At 30.3% G+C, this 16,578-nt stretch overlaps 1 protein-coding gene across 1 annotated transcript; it reads right to left on the bottom strand.

Annotated features, from left to right (window-relative positions):
* Positions 1-2,368: 2,368 nt before the first annotated feature.
* Swip-1 (EF-hand domain-containing protein D2 homolog Swip-1) lies at positions 2,369-16,554 on the bottom strand. Its single transcript, XM_072911660.1, has 4 exons — positions 16,143-16,554; positions 6,009-6,156; positions 3,434-3,568; positions 2,369-2,953 (listed from the first exon to the last, which is right to left on the bottom strand). Exons 1-4 carry the CDS (start codon positions 16,310-16,312, stop codon positions 2,819-2,821), a joined length of 588 nt encoding a protein of 195 aa, XP_072767761.1. The 5' UTR covers positions 16,313-16,554; the 3' UTR covers positions 2,369-2,818.
* Between the last annotated feature and the right edge of the window lie 24 nt (positions 16,555-16,578).

The following is a 16,578-nucleotide window of genomic DNA, read 5'->3' as shown; positions in this document are numbered from 1 at the left end:
CATATTTATTTATCAAACTGTGTCAAATTTTGATATTGTGTGTTTCAAACTTTTAAATAAATAATTTTTTCAAAACGGACAAAAATTAAGATTTGAGAGAGAAGTCCAGCTCTAAATCGATATACTCACTGAAAACTAAAGAGATATGTAGTAAAATTTTTAATAAGAAAAAATAAAATTTTATATAGAAACCTACAAAAGTAAAAAATAATATAATATTATAAAAAAGATATTTTGCTATTACTACTGTTTAGATTATTTAAACCACCAAAGAATTAAGGGGAAAAACTTTTGAAGTTTTTTCGTTGCAAAATTAAATTTAACAAATCAACGAAAAAACAAATATTTACTATAGGCTTTTTATTAATAAATTAAATAGATTATGTTTATATCCATTTTAAGATGTGTAATATTTAATTACTAAAAAGAAAAAAACATGTTTGTTTCTATCTTGAAATCTACGTCAGTTTTGATACTTTTTCTTTTTTAGACAGCTTTCTTGTTAGCATCGCTTTTTTAGTATAAGAACTGTAAGAAAATATTATCGGTAAAAATATTATTGATAAAACAAAACACTCCAAATATAAAATAAAATTGCCTCACAGAATAAATGATGAAAAAAAGAAATAGAATATAGGTAAATTCGAGCTAAAGCGTAAATATTCTATAACAGAACAATTTGTTTTTTTATATGCAAAAGCAATTTTTATTTGACTTTTAAATATCACAATCTATTGCAAACGATAAAGCCAATAGTATAATGTTCGGCAAAATATTGTCATCTGTTTTATTACCTATCCAAAGTTGTATATACAATAATAACGCGTTTTCAACAGCGTTTATTTAAAATATATTACAAATAAATGCAAAATGTATAATGTGTATCTATCTTATTAACTTTTTAACTTTGATAATTTTTCTGATTTTTTTTCTCTTCTCCTTTTACATTCGCGAAGAAAGAGTATTTAAAATTTTAATAATATTAATGCAGTTCTTAGTATTAAATTATAACTTCATCGAAAATTAGTTTAATCAAATCTATATAAAGTGACACAACAAAATAAGTTTATTTACAATCTCTAGCTTACATACTTCTTACAATAAAAAGGTCTGAGGTTTTCTATTATTATTATGTACAGGATGTCGTCAAAAATGTATTATGTAAATATGTAAATATTATAAAATAATGTATCATAAAAGCTTATATATTGTTGAGACCATAAAAATATCTACATAATATTATTACAAAATATAATATTCATCGCAATAAAGAAATTTGAAGTTTCGAAGATTTTTAAAATAGCTTCTATTATTTTAAACGTAGTTTCATACTTTTCAATAATCAAATATAATTTTTATTAGTTAAAAATTTAAAGCATCTCTGCTAGACGAATCTCTTTAAGTGAAATATAATCGACGTAATGATAGTAATAAATCTGCTTTTTTCGTTTATACACATAATTTCTCTCTCTCTCTCTCTCTCTCTCTCTCAATGTCTCGATCTAAAATTAAATAAACATATTTTTTGGGGGCTTACAATTAGTATACATACATTCACGCAGATATACAACTATATATACTTTTTTATATTCTACATACATATATCATATATGTTATTTTGTGTGCGACAAAAATTCTATTAAAAAAATAAATAAAAGCCATTGTAATAAAAATTAAAGTACGTGCATGTGCTGAAACAAATCTTATCATTATCGGAAACTTGAAAATCTGTAAGGCCATTTTCTTAAATAATCCATTTCTTAAATAATCCAATATCAATATAATCTTTTTTTATGTATGTTAATATTTGTAATGTGGTTTTTAATCTACATTTTATTCAAAAAGAATTACAAAGTTCTAAATTTCATCTTCGATAATCTTTTAATATTCGCAATGGAAAGTTATTTTATGTTAATACTTTTAAAATTTATTGACATTTGCTTTCTATCTGCATTAACATTTATATATGTAAATATATTAAACATTTTATGTAATTATTATTTAATCTTTTCCTATATAACTTTTTTGTTTAGCACCATTAATTATTATTTATAACAATATTATATATGATCATTATCATGAAAACTGCTATTAAAAAAGTAAGTAAAAATAGTTTGCGCATTATCTGTGATTTACAATTTATCGTAAAATAATAACTCTATAACAATTTTTAAAATATGTCTATAGAATAGATATGTGTGCAGGATGATAGATATCAATTTAGTTTTTTTTTAAATTTAGTTTCTAAAAATTGATATATATATACGATTAAATATTCTTAAAAAAGTGTTTTGAGTAAATGCTAATGCGTCAAATTAATTATAAATAATAAATATACAAAAAATAAAAATTGGGTTGCAATTAAAAAAAATGCATCGTTCTCGCTATTATTATTCGTCTTATTTTGAAAGATCTTTAACGTTTGTCCCATTCAAAGCAGTATTGCAGAAATTTTACATACACAATTTTTATATCAAATATAGAAAGCGTGATAATTTTGCTGAATTGGGATTTCAATATCGGTTGACGCGCGGAAATGATTCGTTTATTTGCGAAATTAGAGACGATTGATATAAAATTGTTTTTCGTGTGTTAGTAGCACCGGAAATTACATTATTCACTTTGAATTTCTTCTAATAATAGTCACCGTAATAAATTCGCAATTTCACATTGCTTTAGAGCGTATTAAAATGGTTTATGCAGTTATTATTGACGACATCAATATCGAGCGGAAATAAACCTAAGCAATCTAAATTAATCAGTTTTTGCCTACTAACATCAAGTCGGCTACTTTCGCTCTCTCGTAATTTTTGTTCAATTATTTGCCGAAGAGCGCGGCTTTTTGTCGGAATTGCTCTCGCCTCGCCGCTTTTTCCTGCTCCTCTCGTTTTCGCTCTTCCTGTTCCATGCGAATCTCATCTTCAAACTTTGAAGCCTTTCGCAACTGCTCGATCTGCGAAAAAAAAAGTTAATCGGAGCACGTGCGAAATGCAATTCGTTCGGGTTACGCTTTCGCGCATGCATTTTTTCAGCGCGGGCGACACGCTGAAGTAACTATCTGGGCCTGTCCCATGTGTCATTTATAAACACATATGTGAATGGGAAGTGCGCGTGTTGCGTCCGCAATAACGAGACAAGAGTTGAAGTTTTTTTTATAATATTATAAATAACAATTTTTTGCAATATAACAAAGAATTAAACATAATTTATATTAAATATGTAATATGTACAAAATTATAATATACAGTTCAATTATAAAGAAGTATATAAACAATATTTAAAAACCAAGGAAATTTTATTGTCTGAAACACTTATTAAAATTATATAAAAAACTTGCTTAAAATTTAATATATATTTTAAAAAAATTATTAAAATATAAAAAAGCAGAAAATCTTTTTTTTATTTTAGAAAAGATATAAATAGGAAAATATACTTTAGCTTCGAAGAAGTTTTTAGCTCCGGTAACACCAACTTCATCAACGTCCACTTCAGTGAGTCTGGCCAGCTGGCTTAATCCAGAATCCTGTTCCAATTCACCAGCACGCGCCTTACGATAGATCAGTAAAAACTGTAACGAAATTTACCATACATATTTAATACATCAAAGATATGATGCGTAAAAGATTTTAAAAGATTATACTTAAAAAGTTTTTAAAATGTCTTTAAAAAAAATTATAAATTATTCAACTTGAGCCGTTTTTCGAAAATAGAATGATCTCGAATCTATGTTAATATTCTCGAGATATGTACTCTCGAAATATTCTGCATATAAAATATATAAACTTTTTATCTCACGATTGTAGGAGTAATAAATAAAATAAAACCTTGCTGTTCAGCTTTATTTAATTAAAATATTCTCTGTTGGTGCATTAATTAGGAAATAAAAATTAAAAATAAAAGGCAGAAAAATAATCTGTTAAAAATAAAAAAATCTCATGTGATTAAAGAAATTTAAAAATTGCAACATTTAATGACCATGCGACGAAAAAGGGGGATATATATCGCGGACGTTTTACGGTAATTCATACCACGATGAGTAAGAGGAAGGTGAGTAATCTGAGCAAACTACTCGACTATCACGCAATGAATCACGGTTGTCGAGCGGGGCAAATCGCGCGTGCACGCATCGCGTATGCAGATCGATTTCGCGGACTTTGTTTGCGAAATACGGTATGTCAAGTCCGATTGTCTTTGCGCGCGTGTATCTCGTATTAAGTCGGGACACTCTCCTTGAAATAGTACGTGATACGTATACGTTGCGGTTTTTTTCGCAGTTTCATGCACGTTGTAGCGAGGTACACGCAGATTGCGTTAAGAGCGAAAGTTTCAATTTCACACGGTCTGGTATCCCTCGAACACGTTGCATAGATTCAGCATAATTGATCCGTTGCCAGGCTAGCGATTGCAAAGTTAATCTCCTCCCGATGCTTTCGCGCCTACATTTGATTGCTTTTTGAACACTGAAGTTAAAAATTCAGTGCACTTTTGCGTAATATTAGTAATTATTTTTTGATTATATATGCATATGTTTTCTTGTTTTTTTCTTTTTTTTTACAGAGTATCCTATTTAAATTAAAAGCTAAAAGCAAGAGACAAATATTTTTTTAAATAAATATAAAATATTAAAAATTATAATAAATATGATATTTGAAATTAAAATTAATTAATGTATAATTATGTTTATGAGATTTAACTCTTTTTTATACAAATATACATATTTTTCACAGTAGAAAATATAAAAACAAGTGTGGTTAATTTTTTTTAAATTATCGTGCAAAGTTTGCTTCTAACGGGAGAATTTCAGTTTCGCACATTTTTTTATAGCGGGCAGACTTGTTTGGCAGTTGTTAAAATACTCCATCGTATGTAGGCAACCAAAATAGAACGTGCCCTCTCTTACGCACAGCTATGGCTGGAGAATAAACACGATCGTCGAATACTCAGTGAGTGAGTGAGCTTAAACATTGCATGGGGTCTACTATTTATACAGATAATATATCACATATGCGCGTTTGCTACAAATAAATAAATCTAGATGCGAGTCTGATCAGAATTATATTATTTAACACTCTATAATGAAAGAAAAGATGATAAAAATAGAGCGAAAAATTTAACAAAAATTTTAATCTTTTAAATAAAAATTTAAAATTCTACTTTTTTAAGTACATTATTTCTTTTAATAAATAATGTATAGTCTTTAAAAGAGAGAAAAGAAGTTTTTAAAGAATAAAATAAAATTTTCACGAAATTGGTGAATTTTATTAAAAATATTTATTAAAAATAAATATTTTCTTTCAATTGTTACTCTTCCTGAAATATCATGCACAGTGCATGTGCTTTTTGATGGTCAGGATAAGAGCAAAGCTGCACACAGTGAAGTCTATTTCGGTTCAATACTTTTAACGACCGCAAACAGAGTTGCGAGAAGCACTAATGTTGATCAGGCTGATCATAGAGACCATGGGTTTATGTTTATACTGACCACATTCAAAGCCAATAGCATAAAGTATGCTAACCAATACAGCACATTTCCAAACCATTTGTCTGCGGCATTTCTCTCTAATAGTAAAATGCAGTTACCTAACATTATTACCTAACAATAATGGATTTGAAAAATTCTCAATAAACTGTATGTAAAATAATTTTTTAATAATGTGTAAAAAATAATGAATATTTATTTCTTGGGAAAAAATTAATTTCAATTTATTAATAAAAATACATGAAAAGATTATTACTATATTTATGTATCAACTTATTTAATTATTTGGAACATACATAGTTATTGCGAAATAAAATGATAAGTTAAATAATTTTATTCTTCATGTTAAAATAAAATAAAAATATTATTACAATCAAATAGATAAATTTTACGTTAGTCATTTTTTATAAATATTTTTTCTATTTCTCAAAGTAAGAAAAATGATTTATTTAATCACTATATTTGATACTTCGTTTATACTGTTTATTAGTCTGGGATTTTTCTCTAAAGTTTGTAAAAATAAACCAACCTCACGGAAAGATATACGACCGTCGCCATCCTCGTCGACCTCCTGGATCATCGCTTTGAGTCCGAGATGTGTTTGCGGTGCACCCAAAACTTCCATCATTCGCTTCAGTTCGGTGAGGTCGAGATAGCCGTCGTGTCCATCGTCGAATCTGCAATAAGTATCGATTAGAATCAGAATATCTATAAATTCGAAATTTTATTACGTAATTTTTTATCTGAAATATTTCAGAAGTATCACTTTTTTCACCTGTAAATGAACTTTCTGCTAATAAAGTTGTGCAATTAATGAAATAAAATGGAAGCATTTTGATTGTAAAATTAAAGCGAAAAGAATGTTTTATTTTTTATTCACACTTTTATTCTAACAAAACATTTTTTAATTTTAAACTTCAGGTATAGAGTTGCCAAAGTTATATTTGTAAAAATATTATCTGATAGATAAAACTATTGATTGATCATCGACAATGTGATAAGGTATCTAATGCGGTTAGGGCTAATCTATTCTGCTGACTGGTGAATTTTATTACCGACCTCCTTTCTCTGCTTAAAGTAGAGTACATTTTTAAGCGATTGACTCGTCAATAAATCATCGTGATGATGCTGGTCAATGAGACGCCCAGCTAAACGTGTCGTACATACATTGTAGTCTGTCGCCTCTAGTTAATCGCGATACTGTGTGCAATCTAATCACAAGTCATTAAATGCCGTTGCACGAAGGTTATAGGAGGAAGAAAAAATTCGGGACACTATCATTACTGGCGAACGAGGCGCGATTATTAAACGAATTCGTTGAAAAACTCGGTAGAAAGGTTGCTTCAATCTAGTCGCTACAAAAATAGCTTCTTTCTATTTCGTGAAATTCAAGAAACTATTACTTGATGAGATAGGAAATGGCATCAGTCTTTTAACGAAATCTGTTAAATCTGACGTCGTTGTAACTCAATAATTTCACGAAGTATACAGTGAAAATGTTCATTGTGATATTCATTAAAGTTGATGTAAATAGCATGATCAATATATTGAATTATTAAATTAAAATTTTAAGTGATATACATTAAACTCTTGTCTGATACTGTAAAACGGCATAATGAAGAGCTAGAAGAAAATTTAGCAAAGTAATTGACTTTGATACATTTAATTTTAGATATTCGATAAGATTCCAAATATATTTCAGACGTGTTTCTGCGAATATCTTTTATTCCTTTTTTTTTATTTATTTTGTCTTTTATTTAATTTTTTTCATATAAGACTATGTATCGTAAAATTTGGTGTCGCCTTTTTTATATAAAAAAATTAGAAAATGCTATCTAAAAAGAAAAAAATTGTTGTAATTTATTATAAGTAACTATTTCAATTGAAGAAGATTACAGATTTTCTTCGGTTATAAGAAGAGACTAGCGATTAGATGACATTTATATTTTTCGTAACCCAAGTAGTAATCGAGATTGTCTTAACTCGGTCGTCATTAACATTCGCGACTTTCTTCACATTTATTACGAAGCCAATGTCTCGTTGGCCGCAATGTACAAGGTAGAACATTTAATAACTAGAACGTCTCTCTCATAGAAAGCGCACAAAATAGGTTGAACAAGATATTTATCTGTAAAAAAAAATCGCATTTTCTATTCTTCTTTAATCTAGCAGATTCAAACTGTGTGATTCAGACTGTCAAATTTAATTTGGTGAGCTCTTTCAGACTTTCCGATTAGCTGAGATTTATGTAGACTTATATATGTATGCAAACATTGCGTCGTTAAAACTTCGGTCCAGAATAATCTGGATATTTGCATTGAGGGCACCGAATTTTATTACGCGTTGTATCACATGCGCCGTAAATGCAAAAAGCGGAAATGATTTATTTCGATGGCACTTATGACGTCGTACAATCATCGAAAATAACTGCCTAAGTGCTTGACATTATTAATTTCACTCTCTTGCTACGCGTGGAAAAATGTGGGCGTACGTGAGCTAAAGGTTAACTGTATCGCATTCACATCCGTGTTAGAAACAATGAGCCGTGTAATTTTATATGCACAATTCTCGTATGGAAAGCACCCCTTCAGGAAGCGCTCGGCCGAATGTACCGAATGTACGTGGGACGAATCAATCTGATTGAAATTAATAAACATGAGTGACATGAGATACGCGACATTATATTTGCATCAGTTTCAACATTATTAGGTAATTATTAAAATATTTTGGTCTCAAACAAGGAATTCATTAATACAAAAATATATATTTATTATTAATTTACATTATTATATAAATATTTATTGTTCAACGATAAATAATATAGAATATTTAACATTTCTTTAAATAAATTAAATTGTAAAAGGTTTTATTTTGTGTGCAAATTTCGTGGAATGTTTAGGGAACATAATTATTTCGTGAGACATTAATAAACGATTAATGAGGGGCATAAATGAAGTGCGGGAATCCTTGCCTCTATCTCTGTATCAATCTGTATTTCTTAATTATCGAGGAACGTTTAGACGTGCCGAGAGTGAAAACAGAGGGAAAACGTGGGAATGATTGACGATATTCAGATTCGCGAAATCTCTCGACAGGATGTCAACTTTACTTTGCCGGAAACTCGTGTAATCGCTTTCCGCGTAAGGGATGGAAAGTGTCAAGGCATGGGATGGATGTTTTCCAATATGTCGATGCGATCTCACGAAGTAGGTAAAATTGAGTTCTATATATGTTATAGTTTGTTGTATGAAATATCTGAAAGAATCGCGATCTTTACAATAAGTTCTAAAAATAAATTTATTCCTATAATTATAAATATTATTAATTCCTATAGTTATAAATATTATATAATAGTTATAATTTTAATTAATTTGAAAACAATATATTATAATGTGTAAACTGTAATTATACCTATACGCGAGAAATATATGTTATAACAGTGTATACGCTGAATTGAAATCTGCGTTATCATATATCGCGATGCCATAAATCTAGAGAGCAATTATGTTACATAACAGATATACACTATCATTGACATAATTATATCGCAAATTGAAAGCCACTTCCACAATAAATCAGTCTTTTTAGTCATCATGATTAACGAGCTCTGATCAAAATCAATGTAATTCTCCAAAAAAGGAAAAATAAGAATACTTATCGTGAATATAATTATCAAAGTTCAAGTTTCATTCATGCGCATTTGGATCGATGATTGTTTGGCATATCTAGCTATAACTCTCACGATTTTATCCGCCTGAATATGACATATATACATATGTGTATTTCTGCCATAATTTTAATTAAGCAAGAGACTTTAAGATCGCCATTATTTTCGATCTATGATCGTTAAAGTGTAGAAGAGCAGAACATTAAAGGAAATTACTTCCGCATTAGTTAATGACGTTACTGCGAGGCACCGGAAATTGGAGCGATGTAGGCGGGTAGAAACCTGGATGGTAAATCCTTCCAATCAGGAGGAATTGTTCTACTGAAAGGATCAATATTTGCCTGAATCTTGCTGTATTTAGTAATCAAACACGAGCAAAATCTTTTGTAGTCTTTAGTCCTATGAGTATATATATGTATATTCCTCGTTCTCATACAGAGAACGTAATTTTTGTTTTAAAAATGCAATAATGTATAATAACGTGTGACAGATAATTTCAATATTATTATAATTTAGTATTTTGTTATCTGTCAATATTGAAAAACATTAAAATAAGCAATAATCCAAACATTATTTTGTAATTATCAGCGAAAATTAAATACTAATATTGGCAATTATTTTGACGCAAAATAGATGAGAAAATATGTGTAGTAATAGTATGATTAAATTATTCTCTAATTTTTCTGCAGATAATTATCTGCTAGATATCAACATGTGTGATATTTACAATATCTCTCTTCTTTTTCTCTGTTTCTTCCTCGAAGTTTAGAGAAATTTCATGGAGAAAAAGGAAGAATGCCAAAGGTGGAGGTCATATATTTATAAGCACGGTTAAGCAAAGTGATCAATAAGAGTGACAGACGTAAAAAGATAAAGGCCATAGATACGTAAGTGAAATATGTTCTATTAAAATCAGCACTTTTTATCAATTCACCTTTCTATTTTAATCAATAAATTTTTTTCTATAATCTAAAATAAATTATCTGCTGATTACATAATGTTTCAAATCACTAATGATAAGTAATGATTAATTGTGAACATATTCTTAGAAAAATGATATTTATAAATGTTACTTTATAATTAAATTTCTAAACGAAATCACGTTGCTGTGAATCACTCGGCTTGTCGAAATTGTTTCTCGTCAGACAGTTTTAACCGATTGAGTAAAATGCTTCAATCAACGTAAATTGTGTTGAGGCGCCGATGCAACGCGAGTGTTAACGCATTGAATGGATTTGATTGATTTTATAAAAGCATACTTAAAAATTGTATTGTTTGAAAATACTATATAAATAAATACATATATATTTATTGAGATAAATTTTCTTTCAATTAAAATAAAAAAAAAAATCAAAGTTAATCGTGTTATTATTTCACCATGATCTCAGGTCTAACGGGTTACAATTTAAAAAGAAAATAAATTACTTTTTAACTATTTATTATTTGGTGAAGAAACAAGTATGTTATTTGTGATTTTTTTATGAATATAAAATTTATTTTTAAAAATATTTGTATTGAAATGTATCGAAAAAGTAAACAAAGCGTTTTAATCGTCTTCTTGTCTGACGGTTTACATTTCCTAATTGCTATAATGTGATAGATAAGCGAGATAAGCAATTAGATCGCGACGTAACGACGCCGATGTATTCTTGATCTTGTTATCGCGAAATCGTTCCGTTTTGGACCGGCTCGACGGTAAGTGTTTCGTTTTCGTTTCGTTTCTCTGCGATTCCTTTTCCAGGAGTAAGACCGGAGAAAACCGGGTCAAGGTGACACGCGATGATCCCGATTCATCCTCGTTTTCCAAGATCGATACGGCGAAGCTTGGTCCTTCGAGGAATAATGAACGTCATTGCGACGAATTGGCAACACGCTGAGAATGAAAACAAGGACGAAGATAGTACGTGCTTTTTCTTCGTATAACCGAGATTTATGATCCTTGACGTGTACGATTTTCTGAGAGAGTTAAGGAAAAACAAAAGTTTTTTACGGGATTCTTACTACAATAATATTGAATTGAAAAAAATGATAAATGCTGCTTCAAACAGAACTCAAAATAATAGTCTCAAGGAAAGTAAAATATTTAATTTATTTAATTAATATTTTATTTATTAAAATTTTCTTGACTTCTTTTATAAGTTTGAACAGATTTTGATATATTAATTAATATATTTTTTTATTAAAACAGTGTCTTATTAAAAAATTGTTTTTCTGAAATTGTAAATAAATGTTGATTTTATGTGCAAAGTAATGTTGTATCCATCGAGTAACAAAATTCAGATGAAATTGATGTTCTACATCTGCTCTGAAAACAATGATGAAGATTTAATAATTAATCAACTTCTTTTTCGTTAACTATCGCACATGTGACAAGTGTGTTATTTTCTGTCGCAAAAGTAAAAGTTATTGTTACCTTCTTTTAAATAAAAAAAAATATCAGATATTTTCTTCTTATTCTAAATGTTTTCATATTTTAATAGCTAATTGACATCTTTCATTTGCGAAGAATATAGGACTGACTAATATGTGAGATTGCAAGAAAAATGTTTATATACAGTACAAATTAGAATTCTGCGAGGTTAAAGAAATCTCATCGCACATTGTATGAGCCGTGGAAGTGTTTCCTAAGTAGGGACAAACACCGTCCGTGAAATGTTATGTCTTTTCCCATCAATGAAACATTATTTAAAATGTCTAGCGGTGTTGCTGATAGAAATACTGAGTACACCTTTCATCGCCGAGCCGAGTTGTAGAATAAATTCTTGTGCTGTTTATATATTCGGAACGCGCGATTTCTTCGAGAACAGCCATGAAGAATAACGGTTTGCGATGCCAATGCAACGGAAATGTCTAAAAATATTTTTTTTTCTTTTAGTTTTAAACAAAAAGAAAGATAAAATTTAAAAAATTTCTTAAAATTTTTCAAAATATTTTTACTCAATTATTCCTTAGCAAATAACTCGGTATGAAAATATTTTTTATCAAAATGTATATCTTATGAAAGCATTATGTGGAAAAATATTAAATATTTTTCCAGAAATAGTATTTCCTGTTCTCCGGAAAGTATTCATTATATTGTATGCGGAGATATCGATTCCGAGAATACATGTATTTCGAATGCATACATGCATTCACCTACTTTAGCAGCGAAAGGGTTAAGGTCGTCGTCTCGTTGTACACATATAAAGGTGAATCGATCACATCTCTCACTGCGCTATCATTGTAATAGGGAAAGTTAAGCATGCATTCAATCGAGCCGTAGAAACCTCGACTTTCGACCTTGCGCAAGTCACAGTGCACTTTGCGATAGAAATTTCTCGATAAATAATATAAATATGTTTTCTCTTGACAACTTTTCTCTTATCCAAAGTGTATAAGTACTATTCAAAATTAATAATACACACGTCCGAGCGCGATATTAAAACATGCATACAATACAGAAGAATTAATTTATTTGACAAACAAGAAATAACAAAAATTATTTAAAGAATTGATTCGTATTATTTGTTGGAAATTAAATTGACTAAATTAAGGGGATATTAATATTGTATTCGTGACAATACAGATTAGAAAAAACAATCAATCAGTTGGGACACCGGATGTCTCGCTGACTTTCAAACTCTTTAAATTAATTACATTTAAGCAGTTAATTCTGTGAGATGTACGACCTGATTAAAGGGTCAACCAAGGGGTCTGGTCCGATTTCGGAACCCTTCCAAAGAGCTTCCTGTGAATCTCCGGAAGGAAATTTCTCGAGAGAATAACGAACTCAATGGAGACATTTTCGACTGTGATCTGTGTCTGGTGTACAGGAAGTGTTGGATAGATAACAACCGTCAACCTACGTGAACGCATCCGAGTATTATCGCGTCTTCGAATTAAAACCGCAGTGAGATGTTGTATATTTAGCCTACAATATAATGGCTCTGGCTGATGAATATATCGAGTTACCGATTAAGAGAAGAATTATTTTTGTTCTTCTCGGTATTTATAAGAGGAATGAGAAGATGCAACACGTTCGTATCAGGAATCATCGATAAACCATAACGGAAAATGTTAATAGTCGTATTTTTGTTTTATTTAATTGAGAAATGCTATCTTTTACTGCGTACAAAGTAGCAAATATCAAATCAAAATTAGTCGATATAAAAATTACAAAAACATTATTAACGCGAATTTTAAGTTTAATAAGTAATAATTATTCAGGCGATATTAGAGAAAATGTTTAATCTTAAATATACATTACAATTCTCGTATGTTATTATTATTTTACACCTTACGTAAGGTTTTATTTCAGAAATGCAACTTCACGTTGATACTTAAACACAGACCTCGATCGAGGATCGACTTTTCCTTTCTGTTTAAATGCCCGCAAGGTGAAAACCTCTCAATAGAGGCACGAGAATTTCTCTGTCGCCTGCAGCGCGCACGTGCATGCTGCGATACGTCATCCGGAAGAACCGATGATTGTTGTTCGTTTATGTCGCGCGTTTGTCCAAGAAGTCGTCCTTGTCTTTTCGCCACGAAACCGGTTGCGTTTGTAACTTGGGCTTGTAAGTCTCGTAGGAATAAATCGTAGGAATAGGACGTATTTTCTCCGAAATATTTGCGTTTCTCGATATCCACAGGCTTCAGATTAATGTCTAATGTTCAATCTTCGAGTAATAAATCAAAAGTCCTGTTAAATTCCCTGAAAATCTTATTTAATTTTTTATTTAAATTTTTCACGCATAAATGTACTTTAGAGATTAATAATAATTACGCTTAGATATCCGTTTCTTATTTTTTTTTTCAACATAAATTTATAATTTTATTAATTTAGTTTTTAATTTTTTTTCAATTGTTTGTCGTATTTTTTAAATTTCTTACGAACTCTCGACAAAGAATGAATTCTTCGACATCTATTCCGTGATACTGTCCATGATCTCTTCTGCCGGTTGTAAAGTGTTTTAAAGATTTATTGACGAAAAACACAAAAGGGGAAGGGAGAGACAGAAAGAGGGAGAGATGTCATTTTTCGATGAAGGAGCCCAGAAAGGAGAAAATCGCAGAGACGTGGAGAATCGCATGCTCGGTCATTACGAAACCGCGAACGTCGAGAGAGAGATTCGTGACGTGCATTTCTTTGAGAGAAGGAACGCAAGCTGCGCGAAGAGGGCAGACGACCTCAGGGTCCCTGCGGGCCTCCTGCCATGCCCCTCCTCCACCACGGTTCCCGGCATCTACGCCCTTTGTGTCTCGGAGTAGGTAGGTATTTCGGAGTCAACCTGGTAGCAGGTTTGACAACGCGGCGAACAGAGAACAGGGCGAATGGTTATTTTGGTTCAGGCATCTTCGTAGATATTGCGAGGGCAAGGACGAAAAGGAGACATCCATTTTTTCTTGAATTATCTTTCAAGAAAGGATAACGATTTTTTTTAGAAGCAAACCAAACTATGAACAAAAATTATATTTCGATTATTACACGCATTATATTTTTGGAACCTGGTTAAATGATTACGATATGTGCGTACCGTAATACCCAGATAATAGTTTTTTGTAACACAGTCTGTTATCATAAAAGACGCGCGTGATCGGGCGATTAAGGTGATGATAGCAGCGGGATGTTATCAGATTAACTAGAAAATCTCGCGAGACATCACGCGAGAGAGAGAGAGAGAGAGCTGCTATTTACAATCGAGAATTCGCAAAGACAGTCTGATGTAAACATTTGATGGACAAGAGAAACTGTACTACGGATCATAGACAAAGCTTATTAATATAATATTGTCTGCTGCTCAACACGCAGTTGTATAAACTAATTTGTTAATTAAATAGAAATTGAATTTAAAATATTTCAAACTCAATCGAGCTGACGTGTATAATAATTAAACTTCTTTTTATTCATATTATTTGTATTATCTGTTATCTATATTATTGTTTTTGTTATTCGGATGATACATATCGTAAATAAAATAATAGTATAAGCAATATAATGTAGATGTATGTCAGTATATTATGAACAAGAATGATTGTAAACAAATAACAAAATACAAACGTTATGTTATACAAAAATATATATAAAGACAAAATATCATAGTATTATTTAAATTGTGCACTATCTTTAAAAAAGACATTTAACTTAAAGATATATTCCATGACTCATCAAATGAATCGTTGAAAGAGACTGATAATCATTATGTCAGCGATATCATTGTAGAATAAGTTTGCTTACAATCAGGCGAGTTTATTGATTCTAAAGTGTTTGCCATTAACGATGCGTATTTTGTCCCACTGACGATCAATCTCGTCATATAAAAAAGAATTATTTATGTTCATCTGATTACACATGTATATTCGAGGCTGACTCGTAAAAATAAGCAACTAGACAGAGTACGCCTATTAAGTTGATAACACTATATATAGCTTGAGTATTTAACAGCCGCAGGTATGTACACATATGTTTAAGCAAATGCGACTGTCCCTTTTGTGTCATATAAAAGAGTATTTAAATTTAATTTTGATTAAAAAAGAAGTTAAGAGAGAAAGTTTTACCTATAAACATTTTATAGCGTATATAAAATTTACATAGAAAACAAATTTATATATTATATTATGATAGTATATAAATACTTTTTCTAATTTTCTAATAAATATTTATGATAAAATACTTATAGAAAAATATAGATTTATATATATATATATATATATATATATATATATATATATATATATATTTATATATATTTATATATTTATATAATAATAAGTATTTATTTGGTATTATTAATACTGTGGTATATAAAAAATAATGGCAAAAATACAGTATCTTCTAAAAAATATCTTTTATCTGAGAAATTTAGTTCCATAAATTAATTTCATTGTAAAGTAATAAAACTAAACCTTGAGTTATTAAACGTCTTAGTATCGTTATAGCCGGCTTCGGCTTATCATCTTGTTGATATTTTTCGATTGCGATGACGCGAGCAAATATAAGAAATAAAAAAAGACATTCACCTGTTGAAGGTTTGCTCGTATTGCTTGATTTCGCGACGCGACAACTCATGGAACTCGGTGTAAACGTTTACAAACTTGTACTGCTTCTTCACTTCTTTGCCCTCCTCGAGTTCGTCGTTGATCCTTTGCCGTCTGTTGAGCAGGTTGCTGAGTTCGGCGTCCGCTGGCATGATTCTCGATTTTCGATCGCCGATTTAAATCTTGGGAACGAGTTTTGTTAGGAATTTGCGTGAAGAGCGATAAATATATTTTTTTCGAATCAATTTATCGATAAGTTAGAACGCGATTATCGCGAGTTTACAGAAATGAATGAGAATTGTAAAGTGCGATGTAGACGGGACAAAGATGTACACTTCCATAAAAATGTGATTCGCACGCCGCGGCGAGTCCGCATGTACTGAGGCACAGAGCGTAGGTAGGAGCGACTAGTAGTCGT

Source organism: Anoplolepis gracilipes, chromosome 2 (genome assembly GCF_047496725.1).
Source record: "Anoplolepis gracilipes chromosome 2, ASM4749672v1, whole genome shotgun sequence".
NCBI classification, from domain to species: domain Eukaryota; kingdom Metazoa; phylum Arthropoda; class Insecta; order Hymenoptera; family Formicidae; genus Anoplolepis; species Anoplolepis gracilipes.
This window is presented reverse-complemented; position numbering and strand designations above follow the sequence as displayed.

Excerpts from the sequence above, each read along its gene's own strand:
- Swip-1 (XM_072911660.1), bottom strand. The coding sequence starts at position 16,312 with ATGCCAGCGGACGCCGAACTCAGCAACCTGCTCAACAGACGGCAAAGG. Across the intron at positions 3,569-6,008 it reads GTCGTATATCTTTCCGTGAG|TTTTTACTGATCTATCGTAA; the intron begins GTTGGTTTATTT and ends ATTTCGTTACAG. Across the intron at positions 2,954-3,433 it reads AAAACTTCTTCGAAGCTAAA|ATCGAGCAGTTGCGAAAGGC; the intron begins GTATATTTTCCT and ends TTTTTTTCGCAG.